Below are 25,691 nucleotides of genomic sequence, written 5' to 3'. Positions count from 1 at the left end.
CCCGTCCGTTCCCGCTGTCTCGAATTGCGGGCCGAGGTCACGTCTCACCGGGGGACCGGACATCTCTGCTGGTTCCCCCAGAGGTCCCAGGCTCAGATGGAGTGGCGGGGTGCCGTGCTGTGGTGGCTGTAGTGTGGCTCTGTGGTCCGGGGTGGAGCGGAGCTCCTGGCTCAAGCAGCCATATTGGAGCTCTCGCGCATGCGCACTCCTATTATTTTTTATTTATTTTTTTTTAATCAATGATCTCCTCCTGTTTTTTGATTATTTTCTAGTGATCTCCATAATATTTTTTATTTTATTTTTTTTGTGTCAAGTTTCCACGACAACATTATCTTGTATTTTTAAAGCTCAAGGAGGTTGGTTGTCCCTTGTTAATTTTACATTGTATTTTTGAAATGTACCTGCCTAACCACAAACAAACTGTCCTTTTGTCATAACAAAATAAAGAGGAAGGCAACGCTGGAGAAACTGCTTGAATTTGTGAAGCCTTTGTACTCCAGGGCACAGATCAACTCTTTGTAACTAAAAATTGGTAGCCTGAGAAGTCCATGTAATAGGGTGCACAATTTGGTCCAGGACTCAGAGATCAGGAACAGCAGCAGATGACAGACATGTCCCCAGGCTGTGGTACTACCACAGCCTGCGTCTTCTGTCAAACCAGACTGAACCCAGGCCATCACTTTCATGTCTTCCTTGCAGCCTTCCCTGCAGCCTTCCTTGGAGGCTGTGGCTCTGGAGGTGGCAGGAGGATGGGCAAGTGCACAAGCGCTTCTGAAGGGCCTGAAAAATAATATTCTCACACATGAGGCATTGGCCCTCCTCCATTTACTGCAATTTTCCAGCCACATATCGGCCATAGACCTCTTCAGCATTGGGGGGTGTTTTCAGGTCCGCATTGGTGTCCTTAATGAGGCCCAGTGCTGCCTCCTCCACTTTACTCCCCTTCCTGGCCCTTTTTGTTGTAAGGTGGAGGGGAGGGACCTGGGCTTGGGTGAGGCTACTGGGCCTGGCCATGTCCTGGCTGACACTTACCCCCGCCTCCTCCTGTCTGCCACATTCTAGAACCTCGTCCTGGCTGAGGTCTTCCTGTGTATGAAAAAGGGACATAGTTTTAGTTTTTGGTTCATCAATCACACACAATTTTCAGATCATGACTGTTGCAAATTGAATGTTAATAGATAGAAAAGACTATCATTCTGAGCCCAGCATTTTTCATTCTTGTCCCAATCATTTTTGGCCCCTACTGCCTATTGATATGTCAAAAACACTTTTTGTTCAATCATTTGTTTGCTATCAATAATAACATCTAAGTAACAACAATAATTTTCAGACAATAAATATGTTCAAAAATACTATACCTGGCTCCAGCTGGGCTCCTCAACTTCTTCCAGGATGGAAGGCCCAAGTTGGTCCTCGGAAGCCTCAGCTGGGGTTGAGGGAACGGTGGATGGAAGTGTAGAAAGTGATTCCCTGTCTTCAATCTGGTCTTCCAGAAACCACATCCTGTTGTAGTACCACAGACTGGGTACATACACATCCTTTGCTGCTGCTCCTGATTTCATGGAAGCCCGGACCTTATTAAGCTCCTTCCTATACGTGCTTCTCAAGCTACCAGTTTTCTTATCCACAAACTCGATGTCTGCGTCGGGGACCTGCGTCTTCACACATTGCAGCAGTTTCTCCAGCGATGCCTTCCTAGCTGGTTTATTTCGATATATAAGGGGTTTTTCACCTCCCACAAATTTCTCATATCCCTGTATCTGTCTATGAACTGGTCCATGAATTCAGGGTCTTTGAATTGTTTCATATTTGCTGCAAGACAAACACTAATATCAGGCTAAACTCTCCTAATCTTATCCCAATATAGGCCTCAATCTCGAATCAGTATAGGCCACTGATGTCCCAAGTTAAAATGTTACCTTTGTTCTCACGATCAGCACTTCCTCCACTCAGATTGTACGTATGACACGCGCGTTAGCTTTATATACACTGCACACGCGTGAATCTCCGCCCTCGTCGCCTGCCCCTGACGTTCTTTCTAGAATATTCCCCGCCCCTTTTCTTTTGTCGCAGTGGGAGAGGAACATGGCTGAGACACAGCAGGTGCGTAATGGCAGTAACGAGGAGGAGGAAAGCCCAGAGCAAGAAACGTCCCAATTCAGGAGGAGATTTAAGGCCTCAAATATGGCCTTTGTAGAGATGGTGGAGATGGTGGACATCTTGAAGAGGGCCAACTATGACGGGAAGTATGGACCTTATCTAAACCCAAATGTGAGAAAGGCCAAGATCATGTCTAAAGTTGTGGAGAGTCTGCACAGGAATTTTGGGGTACGACAATCCAAGGAGCAATTGAGGAAACGCTGGTCAGACCTGAAATTGAGGGAGCAGGATCAGTACAGAAGGATCAAGAAAGTGCTTCTAAAAAGTAAGTACTTGTCCTGGGGTGTTAATAATAATAATAATATTTATTTGCATGCTGCTCCATGTGCTTTTCTTTACTGTGCCCATGAACATGAAAGTAGCCATTTTAAACTGTACAACAGTAATCAGTCATACGGAACATCGTTTGTTTGCCAACTAAATACGATGTTTTTGGCAGATGCAGGGTTAACTGCATTTTGGTCATGCTTTTTTGTATTAAAAGTTTAGGATAGTGTTGTCTAGATGTGTTTTGAAACTAGAAAGAATTGAAAACTTTTTATTCGGTGTAATGTAAGGAGCACTAGTGTGGGACACAAGAACAAACTTTTTAGGGTGTCCCACACCGGTACTCCAGTGGATACTTGGGGTGACTCCATGTGTGAAACTTGTCCAAAAAAGGTAAGTATTCCAGATTTGGTAAGGGAAAAAAAATCATGTCTTCAGCTTGGAACTCTGCCAAAACAGACAATTGTACCCCCACTTCCAAGCAATGTTTCATATTCCTATTTCTGGCCTCAAATATTGGTGTGCTAAGTATACCTAATTGTTTCATTCTCATAGGGGAGGAAAGACCCGACGTCTGAGGACACCAGGAACCCCCCACCTGAAGAAGGGGAACAGAGGACACCACAACCAGAGGATGTGGAGGAAAGAGAGGTGGTTGAAATTGTCACCACAACAGGTGAGTGTCTGAGTCCACAGATTCAAGTAATAGATGTATGCTTGCATATTTATAATACATGGTGTGTATTTTTTCTTTTAGGTGATGTGTATGTTGTGGAAGAACAATCTTCTCATTTCATAAGTGACAGTCCACAAAGGCTAATCCAGGACATAATGTTCTGTAGTCAGGATTTAGACATCATAAAGCAAAAAACAAATGACAGAACAAAAACTGAAGAACACGATTGATGTGCTAGGAAGAATAACATAACAACAAAATGACACAATTTTCTATTTTTGATGATCAATTTTTTTCTAACTAATTTTTGATGCATTTTAAAAGCCACGGAGTAAAAGGTTTTATACTCAACAATGTGTGGCTTCTTCTTTTAATGCTCAATACCAGTTTTTGAATTAAGTTGGTGTTTACAGTGACAATGGGTTTTATTTAATGGAAAAACCACTTGGCACCAGGAGAACCTAGGAGACAGCTAAAAGAAACACAAACAGTAAATCAAGATTTTATCAGATCTAATTTTTTTTTAATATCTAAAATAATTACAAATGTGCTGGCATAGCAATGGCCCCCCTACCCGTAAAATAATTGACATATTTTTGATGCACTTCACGGGCGCTTTGGGGGGCCAAGCCAGGACGGCCAGCTTCCAGGGCCGTCGTAGTTTCTGGAAGTCCGGCCTCAGGCCCAACTGAGGCAACATAATTCGGGGCATTTTTCTTTTAAGAAGTTGTGAAGTATGCAGCATGCTAGAACTATGTGGTTCAGTTTGTACTCCGCCATAGTTATTGCCGTAAGAAATAGGCAGAACCGGCTGGCCATTATCCCAAAGGCATTCCCCACGACTCTTCTGGCTCTGGCCAGCCAGTAATTAAAAACACTCTTCTCTGGGGTGAGGGTCCTCTGGGGAATGGCCTCATCAGGTGATCACCCAGACCAAATGCTTCATTAGCGATAACTACAAATGGGAGTCCTTCCATGTTCTCTTCCGCAGGTGGCAATCCCAAAGCACCACTCTGGAGACGTGTGTAGAATTCCGTCTGGGCAAAGACTCCACCATCCGGCCATTCTTCCCCACGTCCACATAGAGAAACGCGTATGTCACCGACACCTACGCCATCAACACAATACTATGAAACCCCTTATATTTAAAATAGTATGGCCCCGGCCCATAGCCGAATGAAGGCTTCAGGGCGGTTGTATAACTCTGGGAGGGCGTACAGTGACGTCCTCCCAGAAAACCGCTCCCGCACGCCCCCCCCCCGGGGCGCAGACACGGGAACATCCGTGTTTGCCGGGTTCACGGGACCCGGCGCAACACGGATCGCGGTAAAGGGCCTAGGACAGCGGCCCTTTACCACGTGATCGCTCCGTTCAATGTCTGAGCAATCACAAGTGTAAACAATGCAGGGAAAGCGGGGTCATCAGGAGTTCATCGCTCTCCTCTCCTCACACCAATGCAGCGTGAGAGGAGAGCTTTACGGTGCCAATCTGTACGTTTTTGATATATATCAGTGCCACTACAGTGCACATCAGTGCCACCTGTGCCACATCAGTGCCACCTGTGCCCACCAGAGCCACGCCTGTGCCACCTCTGTGCTCACCTGCGCCACATCAACCTCACCAATCACCTGTATGGCAAAAAAATTCTTTACAACCGAGGAGGTCTACCAGCGTCTTGGCATGACCGATGAGAGCAGCGGGGAGCTCTGAGTCTCAGTCCGATTCGGATTTGGCCTATGAACCCGTGACAAGCAGCGGGTCTGATACAGAATCAGAAGAGGAACGTGTGCCCATGAAAAGAAGGCGTTCTGGCGTGGAGCAGCAGCCTACTACCACCTTGAGAGCAGTGCTGTCCGCCTCAAGCACAGTGCCACACTAACAAAGGCCAGGCACTAGTATATTGTCATCTCAGCCCCAAAGGGATAGGGGCCATGCCAGCCTTCCCTATGCCCTTCAAAACCCCCTGTGGCTTTTACCGCCCAGCCAGGTGTCCAGGTGAACACATATGATTTTGTCATGCTTGATCTTTTTCATTTGATTTTCACCGAAGACTTACTATCGTCCATTGATTATGGCCCAGTGCAACCTCTATGCACAGCAGTACATAGTAAGCAACCCTGGCTCTAGTTATGCCTGTCCCTTTGAGTGGAGAGAGCTTATCATAGAGGAATTCAAAATCTTCTTAGGCCTAACTTTTACTATGGGACTTGCAAAAAAAACCAAAAAAAAACAAAACGAAATTTACTCATATTGGTCAACCAACCCCATCCACCACATGCCACTCTTATGAATTATGCCAAGATCAAGATACCGTTTGTGATTTTGCGCTTCCTCCACTACAATGACAAAACCCATTGTCCTCCCCGAAATGACCCAGCTTTTGACAAATTTAAAATTTGGCCACTCCTAATTTTATTTCTCGGAAAAATTTCCCCAGTTATATACCCCCGACCAGAATATCTCTGAGTCCCTTGTAAAATTCACAGGCAGGCTTGACATCAAACAGTTTATCCCCAGCAAAAGGGACCGATATGGGGTTAAAATGTACAAACTTTGTGACCGAGCCACAGGTTACATTTACGCCTTCCGGGTGTACGAAAGGAAGGACTCCCAACTGCATCCCCCTGAATGTCCAGAGTATATTGGAGCCAGCGGCAAAGTTGTCTGTGAGCTTGTTTATCCACTCCTTGGAAAGGGGTACCACCTTTTTATGTGGATAATTTTTATACAAGTTTGCCCCTCTTCCGCAATCTTCACCGGAGGGACATCCCAGCATGTGGTACCGCAAAAACCAATAGAAAGGGCTTCACGCAAAAACTGGTCAATGAAAGGCTACAACGTGGGGAGACGGTGTCTTTGCGGAACCAGGAGCTATTGGCTGTCAAGTGGAGGGACAAACGAAACGTCCACATGCTGACGACAATTCATAATGACACCTACGTGGAAGTCTCCATAAGAAACGGCCCAGTCCAGAAACCAGCTTGTATCTGATTATAATTTGTTTATGGGGGGAGTGGACTTCAATGATCAGATGATTGAACCCTACCTTAAAATCCTGTCATTGGTATAAAAGTGTCCATGTATTTTTTCAGTTTGGCCATGTATAACACTTATGTTTACCAAAACTCTACTGAGACCCCCGTATCCTATCTGCACTACCAGGAACAAGTAATCTCTGCCCTCCTGTACCCTGAAAGGCCCCCCCCACACCCCGTGAAACAGGCCACAGACGTCAGAAGAAATGCCGGGTGTGCTCCAGAAGAGGAGTTAGACACCACATAGTATTGACCCCAATGTCCTTCCCAACCAGGCCTCTGTATAGGTGAATGTTTCCGCCTTTACCATACTTCCCTAATAATGTAGAGAAGCATGGTAAACATAATTCTCATTTCCTGTCATTTTCCTCCACTGCACTGAACTGTACATACCTCTGCCTTGTCTGGAACCGACCCTGGCCTGTTATACGACCAAGCTTCTGCAGAACGCTAAACTGTACCTACCTCTGCCTTCTCCGGAACTGACCCTGGCCTGTTATACGACCAAGCTTCTGCCTAATGCTAAATTGTACGTACCTCTGCCTGCTCTGGAACTGACCCTGAACTGTTTGATCACGTTTTTTGCCTGCCTCTTGGACTGATCATTTACCCTGCTATATGCTAGTGGGAACACAGGGGTCTCACATATGTGAGGGGCTCCAGAATTTTTTTTTCTGGATGAAGAAAACTAATTTTTTTTTTTTAGTTTTCTCATTCCCAGATTTAGGGTCTGGAGGCTTCAAAGAGATTTGGGTGGGAGAAGCCTCTACCCCTGTCCCCATTTTTTTCCTGGCCTGCTACTTGGACCGTGTTCCTGCTTACTACCAGGACCAATATTTTGGCACTGCTCGCAATGTCTCTACTTGCACTGACCCTGGACTGTATATGGACAGTATCCCTGCCTGTACTGACTATGGACCATATTCCTGCCTGCTGCCTGGACAATTCCATTCACTGTCGCTGACCATGTCCCTGCATGCTGCCTGGATCAGGGCTCTCCTCCTGTGGACAACTGCACTACTAAAACCACAGGTAATCTTCTTTTTTGTTTACCCTTTGCTCAGCAGAATGTATTTTAGGGTGTAATTCTTGGTATGTTCATGCTATGTGTTAGAAATATGAAGGGCCTTCAAAAATGTGATTGTAAGGAAATTAGATGTGTAATTTATGCTCATGGAACGCCTGAATGTGCTACTTCAATGTTGGGACTCTGTATGTGGCCAGGCTGTGTAAAAGTCTCACGCATGTGGTATCGCCATACTCGGGAGTAGCAGAATATATTTTGGGGTGTCATTTTTGCTATGTACATGCTATATGTTGGAAATATCTTAGAAATGGACAACTTTGTGTGGTTAAAAAAAAAAAAAAAAAAAAATCTCCCCCCCCACATTTTTCAAAGAATTCTGGAAAAAAATGAACCGTTCAAAAGACTCATTATGCCTCATAGATTATACGTTGGGGTGTTTGCTTTCCAAAATGGGGTCACTTTGTGGGTGTTTCCATTGTCCTGGTGCTCCAGGGCCTTCAAAAATGTAATAGGTGTTTGAGAGTTTAGATGTGTAATTTATGCTACTAGAACGCCCGAATGTGATACTTCAATGTTGCACCTCTGTATGTGACCAGGTTGTGTAAAAGTCTCACACATGTGGTATCCCCATACTCAGGAGGAGTATCAGAATATATTTTGGGGTGTCATTTGTGGAATGTACATGCCATGTGAGAGAAACAACCTGTTATAATGACAATTTGGTGTGAATTAAAAATAAAAAAAAAAATCTTCATTTTGCAAAGAATTGTGGGAAAAAAATAACTTAAAAAAAACTCACCATGCCTCTTACTAAATACCTTGGAATGTCTACTTTCCAAAAAGGGGTCATTTTGTGGGTATTTGTACTTTCCTGGCTTGTTAGGGTCTCAAGAAATGATAGGCCTCAATACATCAGATGTGATCAATTTTCAGTGATTGGGTTATTTTTTACCAAAGATATGTAGCAGTATAAATTTTGGCCCAAATTTATGAATAAAAATTACTTATTTGCTAAATTTTATAATAGAAATGAAGAAATTCATTTTTTTTTTTTTTTTTTTTTTCATTTATAGCACAGAAAAAGTTCTCCCCCATTGTATAGATTGCATTGGGTGGCAAAAATATTAATGCAATCTATACACTGGGGGGAGAACCTCGGGGAATCTAGGATGGAAAAGGACCTGGGGGTCCTAGTAGATAGGCTCAGCAATGGCATGCAATGCCAAGCTGCTGCTAACAAAGCAAACAGAATATTGGCATGCATTAAAAAGGGGATCAACTCCAGAGATAAAACGATAATTCTCCCACTCTACAAGACTCTGATCCGGCCGCACCTAGAGTTCTGGGCACCAGTCCTCAGGAAGGATGTACTGGATATGGAGCGAGTACAAAGAAGGGCAACAAAGCTAATAAAAAAAAGCTAAATAAAGCTAATAAAGGGTCTGGAGGATCTTAGTTATGAGGAAACGTTGCGAGCACTGAACTTATTCTCTCTGGAGAAGAGATGCTTGAGAGGGGATATGATTTCAATATACAAATACAATACTGGTGACCCTACAATAGAAAAAAACTTTTTCGCAGAAGAGAGTTTAACTCTCGTGGCCACTCATTAAAATTAGAAGAAAAGAGGTTTAACCTTAAACTACGTAGAGGGTTCTTTACTGTAAGAGTGGCAAGGATGTGGAATTCCCTTCCAAAAGCGGTGGTCTCAGCGGGGAGCATCGATAGCTTCAAGAAACTATTAGATAAGCACCTAAATGACTGCAACATACAGGGATATACAATGTAATACTGACACATAATCACACATAGGTTGGACTTGATGGACTTGTGTCTTTTTTCAACCTCACCTACTATGTAACTATGTAAAAAAAAAAAAAAAAAAAAAACCCAGAGGTGATCAAATACCACCAAAACAAAACTCCTTTTTGTGAGAAAAAGATGAAAATTTCATAGGGGTACAGTGTTGCATGACTAAGAGTAATTGTCATTCAAAATGTCAGCACTGAAAGCTGAAAATTGGTCTGGTTAGGAAGGGGGTTTAAGTGACCAGTGGTTAAAGACAAAAATATAAGCTCGACTTATCAGATTCCTCACCCCCTCTGATGGCCCATTGGAAACATTTTAGGGGGGGGTTATAAATGAGTTTTGGACCCCAAAAAAAGCCTCTGGCACTCTGCCTGAATTTAAGGACAACAATAACATTTGGACACATTTTAGGGGGTGTTTAGGGTAAAGCACTACAATGGAGCTGACAAAATACATTAAGTGACTAGGCTAGGTGTGTATGGGCCCAGGATAGCATGCTGGGGAGGTTAGTGAAGGCAAATATGCATTAAGGACAAAAAAGAGCATTAAAAGCTTACAGCATGCATGGGCACAAAGGGGACATTCACAGCATATTACAATCGTGGTAATTAAGGAATGATGAAAGAAATACAAAAAATTAGCATACATTAAATGCATAGAATGTGATGTTAAAGGAGAAAACCTAATATAGTCCTTCTGCAGGACCTGTATGATGGCAGAACAGGTCTCTGAAATAATGATCCCCAGAGCCTGGGGGAGATGCCTGTAGAGAACTTGAGGTCCTGTAGACTTCTCCCCGTCGCCAAGTACCGCAACGTGGCGACTAGCCTCTGCTCCGGAGTGATGGCTTGCCGCATGCAAGTGTCCTGCTTCGTAATATAAGAGAACAGCAAAGCCAACAGACGGTGAAAAAGGGGGAAAACCAGATACAAACCCACAAGCACAAACTGAATAGCAGTAACGGACTGAAAAGCACGAATCGTTTCTCACCAAACTTCTACTAACACGAGATTAGCAGAAGGAGCCCAAAGGGTGGCGCACTGGCTATTGAACTTCTGTTTTCTAGTCCCATCGTATGTGTTGTACGTCACCGTGTTCTTGACGGTCGGAATTTGGTGTGACAGTGTGTATGCAAGACAAGCTTGAGCGAAATTCCGTCCGAAAAACCATCCAAGATTTTTCCGATTAAAATTCCGTGGACACGGCATAATGCTACTACTTCTTTGAGCTTATTGGCTTGCTTTGCCACCATGTAGCCCCTACAAATATTGCAGAAAACTAGGCCACAACTGACACTGTTCAAACCGTTAATGGGGAAGGGCTCTGAGTTGGGAGCACCCCATCAGCAATTCGTGGATTGACATACCACCATTTCCCACTTTCTGTCTGACAATTGGGAACTACTAGTTTTCAAATTTTTCAAATTACTTTTTTTTTTTTTTTTTGGGGGGGGGTTGGGTGTGTTTGATGTTTTGCTGTAAAGATTGAAAGCTCTCCTTATGGTTCAACACCAGAGATATTACTGTGGGGAAAGAGTAGAGTAATTTTTGTGTTTTTTAGTTGTACAGAATGATAAATCTTGCGCAAATATAAGTACCTTGTAAAGGTTTTGGGAAAATTTACCATCAGGGAAGTATCGACTTGTCATTACTGCCAGTTCTGAAAATGTTAGTTGCCTGGCTGCCCTGGCGATTCGGCACCTTTTTTTTGATACTTTTAAGTCACTGACCCAGTACAGGTATGCATATCTGTAGCTCTCGTTTTTAGGTTAATGACTCAAGCTACTGGATCAACGTGACTGCCAGCGGCTAACGCTTTCAGAAGGTCATTGGTTACAGACTACATATTTCTCTAATGATAGATTTCTTTTAACTATTTGTCTTTTAACTACCGGTATTTTTTCCAGAATCATTGGGAGCAGTGGGAAGCTCAGATGTGGTCATTCTCTTACATGGATTTCCAACCTCAAGCTATGACTGGTACAAGGTAATGTTCTCCTCAATCTGTACTTTTTTTATGGTGCTTCCAATATTAATGAATTTGTCTATGTATTTCCACAAGGTATCATTCATAGAGTGAAAAAAAATAAAACCTACCAAACTGTACAGTATTTTTCCAGTGTTCTTTTGCAGTGTGCCTGTACAGCAGTTGTGGCAGCCTGGTAGATTGCAGTTTTCTGACCAAAGCATCTCCCACTACATTTTAATGTTTTAGAAAATCTTAACTTTTTTTTTTTTTTTTTTTTTATATAAATTCAAGATCTCGTCGCTTTAAAGGTGGCCACATGTTTCAGTCTTCTTGCACAATCTATGCCCACGCGGCCACATCATTTATTCAGTTTTCTGTGAATAAATAGACTTCAAGTACCTCTTGTAGCTCTCAATGAACCGTGAGGGTGCTGGTGAGCGCTTTCGTAGTTTGTTGGACTACCTGCCTAGAGGTACGGGCAGACAGCTATCCTGAGAGTTTGCCGGATCCTCTGGCATTGCGCCCTTGATCTGCTGATCATGGGACCAATGCTCTGCAGGGGCACAATTTTTTTTCCTGATAAATGTGTATTTAAAAAAAATATATATATATATTTATTATTTTTTTTTTCTCTCAGACTCCAAGTTTTCTTCTAAGATTGCCCTGTATTTGGCTCCATCCAGCTTCCCTGTCCCTGCTAAAGAAAAGCATACCCACAACATGATGCTGCCACCACCATGTTTCAGGGTGATGTGCAGTGTTTTCTGCCACACATAGCGTTTTGCTTTTAGGCCAAATGGATCAATTTTGGTCTCGTCTGACCAGAACACTTTCTTCCACATGTTTGCTGTGTCCCCCACATGGCTTCTAGCAAACTGGACCTTTTATGGCTTTCTGTCAACAATGGCTTTCTTCTTGCCACTGTTCCATAAAGGCCAGAGTTTTCCTATGGACAAATTCTTCCACTTGAGCTGTGGATCTCTGCAGCTCCTCCAGAGTTACAACGGGCCTCTTGGCTGCTTCTCTGATTTTATGCTCTTTGCTCGGCCTGTCAGTTTAGTTGGATGACCATGTCCTGGTAGGTTTGCAGTTGTGCCATACTTTTTTTTTTTTTTTTTTTTCCCATTTTTCAGATTGATTTAATGGTGCTCCATGAGATGTTCAAAGCTTGGGATTTATTTTTTTTTTTTAACCTAACCCTGCTTTAAACTTCTCCAAAACTTTATCCCTGACCTGTCTGGTGTGTTCCCCGTTCCTTAATGATGTTTGTTCAATAGAGGTTCTCTAACAAACCTCCTGAGGGCTTCAGAGAACAGCTGTATTCCTACTGAGATTAAATTACACACAGGTGAACTCTATTTACGAATTGGGTGACATCTGAAGGCAATTGGTTCCACTAGATTTTAGTTGGGGGTTATCAGAGTAAAGGGGGCTGATTACAAATGCATGCCACGCTTTTCACATATTTGTAAAAAATTTTGAAAACAATTTATCATTTTCCTTCCACTTCACAATTATGTGCCACTTTGTGTTGGTCTATAACATAAAATACAATTACATTTTTAGTTGTAACATGACAAAATGTGGAAAATTTCCAGGGGTATAAATACTTTTTCAAGGCTGTGTGTACACACATGCATTCATACACTCATATATACATACATACTTCATCCTTACTTGTGATGCTGGCCTCATGGGCAAATTCTTAATTTTGAGACTACGAATGACTATCCCAGAACGGATGCAGGCACGTGTAGAAGTAGAACCCATTACATGGGGGGCATTGACCTGCAAACACTGCAGCCACAGAGTAGCATGATTGAGAAATTGCTTATGTAGTAGAGTGCTACTGGTGAAGACTGGTGTTTTTTTTCTCTTTTATTAAAATTGTCTAATAATCAAAAGGCATTTTGGAGTGACTAGTTATAAAACCTCACATCAAATCTGGGAGTATCACTGTCCTTTTATCAGAACTGTGGGGGAAGATTGGAGGCAGTGTATCGGTTTAGTTTATGGCCGTCTTTACCTCTTATTCCATTGCAGATCTGGGAAGGGTTGACTGAGAGGTTTCACAGAGTCATTGCACTGGATTTCATAGGATTTGGTTTCAGTGACAAACCGGTGAGTATAGCAATTATATTCAACATATTTTCCAGCATATTTAAGAAATAAATTTTATTGTCCGCTTTTATTTTTTACAGAGGTTCCACCGCTATTCAATTTTTGAGCAGGCCAGTATTGTAGAAGCACTTGTCAGCCACCTGGGCCTAATTGATCAAAAAATAAACGTATTGTCTCACGATTATGGTGATACTGTAGCCCAGGAACTACTGTATAGGTGAGTGCTGCAATCTCTACAAGGACAGACAAAATATAAACATTGAGTATGCTTGTATATTATGCTGTGCATTGTTCCACATCCTCCAAATATTACACTGGCTACAGTGTCTCAGATACTTTTTCCTAAGTCCACCCACTCTGGCATACAGCTACCGTTCTGTGGCTGCTTCTTGAAATTCAACTGTAAAAAAATAAAGGCTTGTTTTTATAGGTGCTGATTCGGGCTCTTTTACTATGCAGGTTTGATGCCCACTGAACAGCCCCCATGGTACTTAATGCTCTCCTTCAAGATGTGTGTTTTTTTTTTTTTTTTTTCTTCACATTACTTCAACTTAATGTTGCATACAACATTTGGCATTCTAGGCCATAAAAGTAAATTTTCTCTTTTGGCAGGTCTCCCGTTCCCTGCACAGTGTTTCTGGAATGAGCCAGAACAGTGCCTGAGATAACATTGGTGTTGGATGCTCTCATGCATCCAAGTACCCTTATGTACAAATCCTAAGAGTGACAAATTGCTTTTCTCAACATTTATCTACTACTCGTTGGTGTTTACTACTCAGAGAACAAGGGTGGGTTTAAAAAAAAAAAATATATATATATATATAGTCACACAGTGGGGACGGAAAGTATTCAGACCCCCTTAAATTTTTAACTCTTTGTTATATTGCAGCCATTTGCTAAAATCATTTTTTTCCTCATTAATGTACACACAGCACCCCATATTGACAGAAAAACACAGAATTGTTGACATTTTTGCAGATTTATTAAAAAAGAAAAACTGAAATATCACATGGTATTCAGTCCCTTTTCTCAGTATTTAGCAGAAGCACCCTTTTGATCTAATACAGCCATAAGTCCTTTTGGGAAAGATGCAACAAGTTTTTCACACCTGGATTTGGGGATCCTCTGCCATTCCTGCTTGCAGATCCTCTCCAGTTCTGTCAGGCTGGATGGTAAACGTTGGTGGACAGCAATTTTTAGGTCTCTCCAGAGATGCTCAATTGGGTTTAAGTCAGGGCACTGGCCGGGCCATTCAAGAACGGAGTTGTTGTGAAGCCACTCCATTATTTTAGCTGTGCGCTTAGGGTCATTGTCTTGTTGGAAGGTAAACCTTCAGCCCAGTCTGAGGTCCTGAGCACTTTGGAGAAGGTTTTCGTCCAGGATATCCCTGTTCTTTGCCGTATTCATCTTTCTCTCGATTGCAACCAGTCGTCCTGTCCCTGCAGCTGAAAAACACCCCCACAGCATGATGCTGCCACCGCCATGTTTCACTGTTGGGACTGTATTGGACAGGTAATGAGCAGTGCCTGGTTTTCTCCACACATACCGCTTAGAGTTGAGGCCAAAAAGTTCTATCTTTGTCTCATCAGACCAAACAATCTTATTTCTCACCATCTTGGAGTCCTTCAGGTGTGTTTTGTGTGGGTTTTTTTTTTTTTTTTTTTTAAAGCAAACTCCATGCGGGCTTTCATGTGTCTTGCACTGAGGAGAGGCTTCCGTCGGGCCACTCTGCCATAAAGCCCCCGACTGGTGGAGGGCTGCAGTGATGGTTAACTTTCTACAACTTTCTCCCGATTGCATCTCTGGAGCTCAGCCACAGTGATCTTTGGGTTCTTCTTTACCTCTCTCACCAAGGCTCTTCTCCCCCGATAGCTCAGTTTGGCCGGACGGCCAGCTCTAGGAAGGGTTCTGGTCGTCCCAAACGTCTTCCATTTAAGGATTATGGAGGCCAGAAGAAATGGACAGCACCTGAGTTAAATATGAGTGTCACAGCAAAGGGTCTGAATACTCAGGACCATGTGATATTTCAGTTTTTCTTTTTTAATAAATCTGCAAAAATGTCAACAATTCTGTGTTTTTCTGTCAATATGGGGTGCTGTGTGTACATTAATGAGGAAAAAAAATGAACTTAAATGATTTTAGCAAATGGCTGCAATATAACAGAGTGAATTTATCTCCAAAGACCGAAGTGGAAAAACTAGTCTTACTAGGATGGTGTCCAGGCAAGAGTAAATGGCATATAAAACCCAAAGGCATACTATCTCGTGCAATAACCTTTTATAACCAAATCATACAGAGGTTTTTATTCCAGGGACAGGGGTGTTTTTCAACCATACTACTAGTTTAGGATGAATTTATTTTGAAACATTGGGATGTATTTTATTGAAATGAATTGATCGTCCAATCTCAGCACAAGTGTGAGACTATTAGAAGCTAGAATGGCACATTCTTCATAGTTTGGCCCCTTTCACATGGGCACTGTCAGGTGGCAAAAACAGGCAACTGAGGCACATTCGTAACTTGCTTTTGTTGTCCGTCAAAACCAGACAATGACCTTTTTAAATGGTGCAGCAAAAGGGCATGTACATTTGACAGGCAATACTGGCTCCATGGAAGTGAGGAGGGATTTCAGTGTAAAATGTTATCCTCAAACAGTATAGGCGATGGCATCTTCCTCCTGATCACCTTTAAAACCCTGAGGTCAATGACTGTGATCAACTGGCTAGGCCCATGTGAAAGAGGCCTTTATTTTAATGGATAGATATCTTGGCTCTTTGTTTTCTACCTGACATAAATGTCATGAAAATAGTGTTTTATCCAATAGTCGTCACACATATACGTTATTTCTTTGAAGGTATAATAACAGAAAAAAAGGACACATTAACATTGGCAGTCTTTGTCTTTCCAATGGAGGTGAGTGGATGTATATATAATAGGAAGGCCATATCGTCTAAAACTGCTCCTCAAAAGTAATATGACCAGTATATGCACCTATCCCTAAGGGATTCTGAATCCCCTTGGTTGGTGGTGGATGATGAGCAACACAGTATCTGGCAGTGTGCTATGACTGATCCACTTTAGGGGCACACTTGATGGATCCACCTTGGTGTCTTGTCTCTGTTTTCAGTTTTTAAAAAATAAATAATTCTAGCGAAAGAGTTGACCTATGTGCGCTTTGTACACTGACAAAATGACTGTATTTGCCGTACTTCAAAAATATGAGCGCCAGAGTAGTTTCTGCAGTTGTTCTCCAGTTGCAGGTTTGCACTAAAGGGTAAACCAACCCCCAGCTCCAGATCTAGAAAGTTTCTAAAGTTCCAGTTCTAGAACTACTCCAGAAATTACACCAGTGAGCCATGACTTTGAGTGAATAACAACATTTTAATTTGTTTATTACATTGGCGTCTGAAAGTCAAGGGCTGTGTTGGGCAGTAAGTGAACATGTTATCCCTAAAGTTGATATGTTGAAAGCATGAGCATCAGAACTGGACCATGGAGCAATGGAAGAAGGTAGCCTAGTCTGACAAATCGTGAACCATGTGGATGGCTGGGTGCCTGTGCATTGCTTACCTAGAGAAGAGATTGCAACAGGGTGCCATATGGGAAGAAGGCAAGCCGGCAGAGGCAGTGTGATGCTTAGTGCAATGCTCCTCTAGGAAACCTTGGGTCCTGCCATTCATGTGGATGTCACTTGAAATGTACCACCTACCTAAACATTATTGCTACCTTTTCAGAGGTCTAATGGTGCCCATGCCTTGATGGGTCAGGACTGCTTTGGCAGCTCAAAGGGGACATACTCCATATTGGGTGGGTGATCATAAAGCTATAGCTGATCAGTGTACCACTGCAGTTCAAATGCATTTTTTAAAGTAAAAGGCAAAGCAACATAACTCCCCAAATGATACTTATGGTATTGGTTTGTTTAAATACTTTTTTTTTTTTTTTTTTTTCTGGTTTTCTCTGCAGTCTTGTGTCCATTAGGTTAACGCAAGTCCCTTGCTTAGTTAACAGGGGGCAGAGATTTATTTGGACACTTAAAGTGGAACTTCTACTTTTGGGTGGAACTCTACTTTAAGCACTCCTTACCCCCTGACATGCCACATTTGGCATGTCGTGTGTGGGTTTTTTATTTATTTAATTTTTGGAGGGGGGCAGGCGAGCAGGTGTACCTAGTTTTGACAGGTACCTGCTCCCACTTCCGCTTGGTCTGCCTAAGCGACGTGAGCCAAATTCTCCTCTCCCCCTCCCATCTTCTGGGACATGTTGCAGTTCCCACAAGATTGCCTGGCCATTGAGGAGGCACGGCCTGACTCGCAGTGTGCACCCGGCTGTGAAGCTGCAAGCTGTCAAAGCTGGGTGCCCACACTTGCAATGCTGACGCCAGGGAGAGACAAGGGAGAGCTGAGGGTTCAGGTGGCCGCATTGCTGGACCGTGGGACAGGTGAGTGTGTGTGTGTGTGTTTTATTAAAAGTCAGCAGCTACACCTTTTTTGTAGCTGCTGACTTTTAATAAACTTAATCGGCTGAAACTCTGCTTTTAGGACCAGAGAAGGGAGAGTCTGTGGCTCTTAGAATTGAGCAACTTTGCAGCCTTCAGCCTTGACGTCAAGACAGGAGGGGGGTGGGGGGAGCTGTACAAGGCTCTAAGTGCAGAGTTATCAGAGCTTGGCGCATGCGTGCTACAAGAAAACTCAGGTGGGCATATAGTTTATGTATACATGATGATCAACACAGCTTCCAGGTTCTGGCAGTGCTCAGGGGATCAACCATTTGAATAGTGGCTTAAGGGCTGCATCTGCCTGGCACTGGAAAGGTTCAAATCAAGTGAGAAGGCAAAAAACTGGTACAGCTGTGCATAGTAACCAATCTGCTTCTAATTTCAGCTTTTCAATTGAGCTAGGACCATAAAACTTACCTGATTGGTTACTATGCACAGCTGCACTAGTTTCTGTGTGTACCAGTTTTAGTCCATTTCCCCCAGTGTGTACTAATCTGACTAGATACACCTAGTTATGCTTAGCCTCTACATACCCAAATGGGCACAAAACCGCGAACTCTAAAAAGCCTATCACTATTTTTCATTAAGCCGATTTGGGATTTATATATTGCTGGACCTTATTTTTGAGAGGTTACCCCTCCAGGTGGTTTTGTGGAGTGTGTACCCCATGGCAGAAGAATTTCAAAAGAAATGGACTTGTTCCCCCCGTGAACCCAGTTATTTTTGTACTAAACAATCAATTTATCTTAATCATACAGTACAGGACACCGACTGAATGCTTATAGACCCTGGGTTACAGGCTGTTACCAGGCTCTGATTGGACACTGGCAAAGCTTTTGAACATGTCCCCTGGACATACCCTATAATCTTTGTGAGACCTCTAGTGCCCATCCTTCCTCATGGTGACGTTTTTTTATTTCCTAAAGTGATCCTGAACCTAAATGGTTTTTTTTTTGTTTTTTTTTTTTTTACCTTTTTTAAAGTGGATGTAAACCCAATTTTTCATGAAATTTTGAGCTGGGCACATACATTTGCAGTGTTTTTTTTTTTTTTTTCTGTCTTCAAAGCACTGTCCCATAGCTTTGTCCTGCTCCGTTCTTCTGTTATCGGCATGATAACTTTTGACAAGTGCTGCAAGACGGGATCCTGAAATGTCGGGGAGGTTGCTATAGATTAGCAGACAGCTAAATTATTCACAGGCTAGCTCTGCATGTGTTGGGAGGGGGTGCGTGCCTTTCCTCCAATTGGCTGTCTCAGTGTCTAGCAATAATCCCCTCCTACAGGGAAACCAGGAAGAGAAATGCAGTTTCTAAACAGTATATCAAGGTGAAGACAGAAGATATACATGTAAAACTTATGTAGGAAGATTTTGTTTCATCCCTGTGTATCATCTGAGGCTGCTCACTTCACTGGTTATATGGAGGGTTTACATCCACTTTAATGCATTGCTTACATTTAAGATAAACGTTTTCATTTTCCCTTTGCCACCCTTCCCCTGTATAAAGAAGAAGAGGGGAGAAGAGATCAGTGCTGTGCATGGCTGCATTTTTTTTTCTCCCCTTTCTTCCTCTTCACACAGCGTTTGAGCAGCAGCAGAAGCCATTGGCTCTTGCTGCTGTCAATCAAATGCAGTGAAAAGGAAGTGGGGGACGGGCCTAAGTCCTGCTGTGTAAGTCTATGGAGTGTGGTTCCATGGATACACAGGTCGGGAGCAAGCACTCACGTCTCCCCCTTAGCAAACTGCTTTCCAAGTGAACATAAAAAAAAAAAAAAAAAAAAAGAGGAGGCAGCAAGATCGCCGCCAGGGACCCGAGAAGTGGAGGATCGGTGATGCTCTGAGCAATAACACTGCAAAGTGCAGGTAAGTATAACATGTTTGTTATTTTAATTTAAAAAAATGTAGACTTTAGTAACAGTTTTTTCTTTATACTTCATATTTTTCATTCAACTCTTCACTGCTTTCTACTATAATTTTAGAATTGGCGCAGCTGGATCTGTGTGACCTTGGTATTACCTTTTGGAACCTTTCCCGGACTTGCACTAAATTATCAATCTGTTTCCATTGGACGATTCAATTAAGGAGTTTGAAGACTCTTTTTTTTTTTTTTTTGAAGTAATCTCTTTCCCTTTCAGGTCCAGCCTTGCAGCTGGCTATTACCACCTTAGCACTTGCCCAGATTATGGCAAACTGGGACGGAAAATCCAATAGTGAACTGTCTCCTGATAGTCCTATTCTTCCCACAGGATTACTTTTTTTTTTTTTTTTTTATGTGGGGGGAACTACAACAATTTGTTTCGACTACGGCTTTTTGAGGACCTAATAAAAGCCAGGTAAAAGAATCCTTCTCTGACCCATGCGCTTGTACTGCCAAAGGTGTCTAGGTCTAATCCTGACATTCATAATTGGGTGTTTTTCGGCACAACTTTAGTCTGGTCTATGGCTGACACTATGTTCAAGAATATGCTGTCATTGCCACCCCCCGTTGCTCTTTTATGAGAAATCCTCCTGGATTATATTGGCAATTCTTCAAAACCGCCAATGCCTGATCTTTTTCCACTGTGGGTCACAGGTTCCCTCCTCTTCATTATGTAGCGAGGTAACTCCATTATCTGGACCTCATGTTTTACTCCTATTGTCTTGGTTTATGACCCTCAGACTCCGCTCTGGGATTATATATGTCTTTCTCCCTGTATAAGGCTTGCGAACTATCAGGTTGCTTACCTTGTTAGATTTAACTCTGTTCACTGGAATTTGTTATTGTCTGACTTGCTTACAAAATGTTCTCAGTTGTATAGCTTCTCTACATAATTCACCCAGAGATCTACCAGCATCTCTAGTTCCATGATACTCGTCAAACATTCTAATTTGGGTTGATGCTCCTCCTTGACGTGCATAGCTCATCCACCCACTCAACAACGTTTAGCCCTGGGTTCTGAGCAGGCCTGGATTCGGGCTGGTGTAGACTTTCTTTAACACCCTGGTTTTTGCACTGTTTGTGCTTCTCTGTTGCAAAGTTACTCCTTTGCAGTAAGAGAAGAGAAAAGTAATTTCCTAACTTCCTCACAGGGGTGAGGTTATATGGCTGTTTCTCTAGGGGGTGTCCCCAGCAAAGCTTTGCAAGTGTTCAATCACCTGAAGGTAGTGCCATATAACTCATGATCTAAGAATAAAGTTCCTGTGCCCTGTACTTCCAAGATATGGTAAGTCAAAATATACCTTTTTTTTTTTCTTTAATTTTTTGTTTTGGAAAGAAATTTTAAGCAGCGTATTAGCCAACGTATTAGCTCTGTAAGTGTATTATACTTACATTGTATCTTTCAGTGACAGAATGTCATACAGAAAAAATGCATGCTAAAACTTGTCCATCTTCAAAAATGGCAAACTCCTCTGGCTCCAGACCATGGGGCTGGAGCTTTACCACCATAAAGGGAAATTCAGTTGTAGACTGTACATATTGATATTTTCTTTTCCATACTAGTATCCAAACCAAAATATCTGCTTTTTATTGGTTCAAGTGATTTTAACGCTGCAATAGAATGAACACTGTTAGGCAGAACATTATTGTAGGCAATAAAATGGTAATGGTGTTAAAGCGCTAATCAAGGTTTTCACATGGTAAGTGTAAAAGATCTAGTTCAACAAACTGCTCATTACAAAATGGATGAATTGCTCTCAATTCATTCCTATTAATTGTTACGGTGTCAGATTGACAATGTTATATTTTGTTTATTATTTTGAGTAGTTATTGAAGGAAGTTGTTTGCCCCATTGGTCCTTGTTTCTCTAGCTTTTTGCTAAGGACGTTTCTAGAAACATTGTTAAGGGGTGTGTGTGTGTGTGTGTGTGTGTGTGTGTGTGGCGTGTGTTTTTGTTGTTTTTTGTTTGTTTGTTTTTTTTTCCCCCGATTTCATTCAGTGTACTGGCAGGGCAAATTGGTTCAGCATAATTGAATCACTAAGAATGTTCTTTCAATGTGCTTAGACCCTAAAAGGACTCTGTCAACCGATTGTAATTTTATTTAATACCCTTGCAGCAGAAAACTGAATTATTACAGGCTTCTCAAGGTTATTTTTACTTTCTAATTTTGTTCTGAGCAAAGCAAGTATAGAATGAATACTTCCATACCTGGCTTTCCTGCATGGACGCACTCCCTGTTGACAGTGGGAGGATGTCCTGGGAGCTAAATGCAGAAACCAGTTACTGACCAGCAGCATTTCCAGCACTTGTTGGTTTTTTTTTTTTTTTGGGTTTTTGTTTTTTACATACAGAGCCCAGCACAGAAGGAAGCTTGCATGTCTAAAAGGATTCCAAAGAAAAACTTGTTGTTTTTTTTTTTAACAGGGCATAAGCTTTGCTGCCCATAATACTGCCTAATCTGCAAGGGGGCAGCAGGGCTCCTGCTCTTCGCTATAGATTAGCTCCGGATAGTTGTGATAGGGTAGCGACTCTCGTATTGTACTGTGATGCTGGGGAACAGTACAGGATTTGCATTACCCTGACTGTTTTCTCCTGGGAAAGTATTTTGAGATCTTACCTTTTTTATAGACAACCCAGTTGTCATGTCGTGAGCACCTGTTACAGTACATATAGACTTGTTGATAAATTTGTATATTGAGGTAGCCATTTGGTTGGAAATCCAGTGTTTTTTTTTTTTTTTTTTTTTATAATTACAGGTATTTTTCCAGAGACTCACCACCCCAGACTAATACAAAAGGTTAGTTGTGTGTGTGTGTGTGTGTGTGTGTGTGTGTGTTTTTTTTTTTTTTTTTTTTATCAAGATATATAAATTACCAGTACTGTATTTGTTCTTCCTTCATTAAGGAACACAGGATTCAGACAATTTGGATACTGGAAAAAAGTGACCAACCTGGTATAATCCCTCCCACTCTTAGCATGCCTCAGCTTTTTTTTGCACGTGTCCTATTAAAATGGATGTCTTTACTGAGCGGTTTTTCCTTCTAGCCATTTTTATTTTCTATTTTTATCAATTCTTTATTTCTTCAATCAAGACGTCCACCTACATGCTGCTTGGGACAGCCTTTTCCGCAGCTATCCTGATTGGCATAATTTCAGCAATAGCGTTGGAGGCCATACCCAAACCATGCTGGATTGGACTTTCATTGTAGCATTTTCCAGACCTCCTTGTACTAGGTTAATTAGCCGCAAATCGATTTCCATGTCCAGAGCTGTTGCAACGTCCTCTGCCCTAACCCAGTGTCTGAAGACAGATCATGTAAGTAGGCCACCTGGGCTGAGCACAGGGGGCTACTTGGTTTATTAGAGCGGTTAGGCTCCATTGTTACTAATGCTGTGGAACTAACTACTGTGTCATTCAATGGAGTGTAAAACTCCAGGCTCCTGTTCCTACCATTCAGCTTTAGGTAGTAGCACCTTCCCGCCGCTGCTCCTGCTCATGTTCCATTAACATTTGCGGGGCATACTGTAGTATTTCCTCTCAAGGATCTGACACAAACTGCCTGGAACATTGTCCCCTGCTTGAGACCCTACATTCCTGAGCGTTTCCCTACCTCTCATGTGTCGCCCCCTCCTCGGTTCCTCTGAAAGATGATTTCCCTGCAATTATGCATTATTTCATGGGCCAATTTGCAGCATTGATTGCTAAATTTGGTCAGAGGTGATAAATGTCACCTTCTCCTGCGAATTATTATCGGACCTGGCTGCAGCCCTAGTGACTTCCTGGCCCTTGGCTGTGGAAACTCTATCTGTATAACAGATTCTTGTAGGATAATTGTCCCTGGGGAGTCGTAGGCAGATATGATTTGTGATAACCTTAAGATGGAGGAGTAGCCTGCAGCTACAGCTGATGCTACTACCAGTCTAGGATAACTTGGACAGGGCTCAACATTTAAAGTCCAGAACTACTAGCCAGGCCTTAAGAGTTACTCCCCACTGTTTGCCCTGCCCAACCCCTACTTCAATTTCCCGGTATTGGACCAGTGTACTGTCTATCATAGGAGCTGACCCAGGAGGCGGGACTTTGACAGCGGCTGCCGGGCAATTCAAATCCAAGCTGTGTCAGAGGGATATACTGTAAATCCTGACTGGACAGTCTTCCGATTGGGATTTGGTGAGACAATGCCTGAACGGTTACTTTCAGGTAATTCAGCCATCGACTAGGAACTATAAGGCTTTCCAAGGCAAGAGAAGCGGAAAAGATTCAGGCCTGGGCAGAACTTCACATTTCAGTTGTGGACATATCCCAAACTGACTACCTCAATCAGCAGAGCCTGGACCCAGGGGAATGGTCCCTACACCCAAAGGTGTTTTCAGATCCTAGGACTCAGGAGGGGCACACCAGATGTGAACCTCCTGCCCCCGACCCCCCCCCCCCCCCCCCCCCCAGATCCTCCAACAACAAACGTGACTTCTTTTTAATCACTGAATCATCCTCTGGTGGAAAGAGATGGAAGGCATTCCAGTAACTCACTCAGAGCTTCAGACTGGTCCAGGCATGTGCGGTACACTGATCTGATCAGCCTCGGGGCAGACACTCCGTATGCTCTTCAGTGAGAATGGATCTTCAGTCCCAAGGACCAGTTTACCACCTGCTTTACAGTCAATGGCTTTATCTTCATGGATGTTGAAGGCCGGTTCTTGAAAGAATGGCCTCCTGAATATTTTTCCTTTTGTAAGGTCTACCATTGCACATACAAGAACAGAAGTTTTCATCCATGGAAATACTCCATGGCATCAATACAGATCTTTTTTTGCAATGCAGCCAGGATCAGCATTTTACCCTATGTATCATCAAGGGGCAAATGTCAGCATTTGCAGCCTTTTACTAAAAAACACTAGCTTCCCATTCTTTAGTTAAATCTTTTGAACAGGGTGTCTCATGTAACTTCCTCTTGCAACCATCTGTAACTCTGTTGGATTTGAATTTGGCTCTTTTGGCACCAGTGTTAATTTTGATATTAAATATCAAATTTAGTTTTCGTCATAATCTTTACCTAAATGCTATTTTAGTTTTAGTCGTATTTTAGTCATCTGAACTGTTAGTCGTATTTTCTAAAAACTAAAATCTCCAGTACGTTTTAGTCAACTAAAAGCGAATGGGTTTAGTGAAATTGTAATGCATTTTTCTAGAATTTCCTAACTCATTAGATTTTTACTCCAGGAGTATATAATTACATTGTTTATAGTATTAAGGTTTGAACATGCACTACAGACACAGATTTGGCCATTGATCGTATTTAACCAGTGTTAATTTTTACATCAAATTTCAATTCCGTTTTAGTCATCTTATGATTTAAAATGCCATTTTAGTTTTAGTCGTATATTAGTCATTTGAATTGTTTGTCATATTTTAGTAGACTAAAATGGTGGTAATTTTATCTACGAAAATTACACTGTTTGGCACATGACAAACTGCTCTTTGACCCTATTGGGGATATTCTTTCCACTCTCACAAAGTTGTTTCTCTTGTTTTTTTCATCACCTCTGCAAGTTGTCTGCTCTTGTGACCTTCTCCTGTAAAGGACGTTTCCCTTCACTGGATGTCCTTTGCAGCCACTGCTTCCATCAGAAGGACTGACTTTGACTTTTTTTTTTGCATTACTGATTGTCGCTGTAAAGGGGAGCCTGCTTCTCATTACACTTTTATTTCAGGTACTTATATAGCGCCGTCAATTTACGCAGCGCTTTACATATACATTGTCATTCACATCAGTCCCTACCCTCAAGGAGCTTACAATCTATTTTAAATCTAAGGTCCCTAACTCGCATTCATACATACTAGGGACAATTTAGACAGGATCCAATTAACCTACCAGCATGTCTTTGGAGTGTGGGAGGAAACCGGCGTACCCGGAGGAAACCCACGCAGGGACAGGGAGAACATGCAAACTCCAGGCAGGTAGTGTCGTGGTTGGGATTCGAACCATTGACCCTTCTTACTGCTAGGCGAAAGTGCTATCCACTACACCACTGTGCAGCCCACCTTTTCTTGGTAGTGCAGACCAATCCTTGTTCAAGCTTATGGTCGTATGGATCGGGTTATATCCTATCAGAAGGCATTTTTACTAGATCAGTGAGTGCCACTTGGTATTTTTTGCATCAAATAGTTGTCCAAAATTTTCAAGGGTGCCACCTGGTCCTCTGTTCACATGG

At 42.4% G+C, this 25,691-nt stretch overlaps 1 protein-coding gene across 1 annotated transcript in view; it reads left to right on the top strand.

The window, feature by feature from the left end:
* Nucleotides 1-25,691, top strand: part of MEST (mesoderm specific transcript) — a 74,061-nt gene that overhangs the window by 36,121 nt on the left and 12,249 nt on the right. The window contains exons 3-7 of the mRNA XM_073619426.1: nucleotides 10,881-10,960; nucleotides 12,986-13,063; nucleotides 13,144-13,280; nucleotides 15,918-15,976; nucleotides 22,235-22,275. Coding sequence (XP_073475527.1) covers nucleotides 10,881-10,960; nucleotides 12,986-13,063; nucleotides 13,144-13,280; nucleotides 15,918-15,976; nucleotides 22,235-22,275 — 395 coding nt within the window. The remainder of the gene's footprint in view (nucleotides 1-10,880; nucleotides 10,961-12,985; nucleotides 13,064-13,143; nucleotides 13,281-15,917; nucleotides 15,977-22,234; nucleotides 22,276-25,691) is intronic.

The sequence above is a fragment of the Aquarana catesbeiana genome, linkage group LG03, assembly GCF_042186555.1.
Source record: "Aquarana catesbeiana isolate 2022-GZ linkage group LG03, ASM4218655v1, whole genome shotgun sequence".
NCBI classification, from domain to species: domain Eukaryota; kingdom Metazoa; phylum Chordata; class Amphibia; order Anura; family Ranidae; genus Aquarana; species Aquarana catesbeiana.
This window is presented reverse-complemented; position numbering and strand designations above follow the sequence as displayed.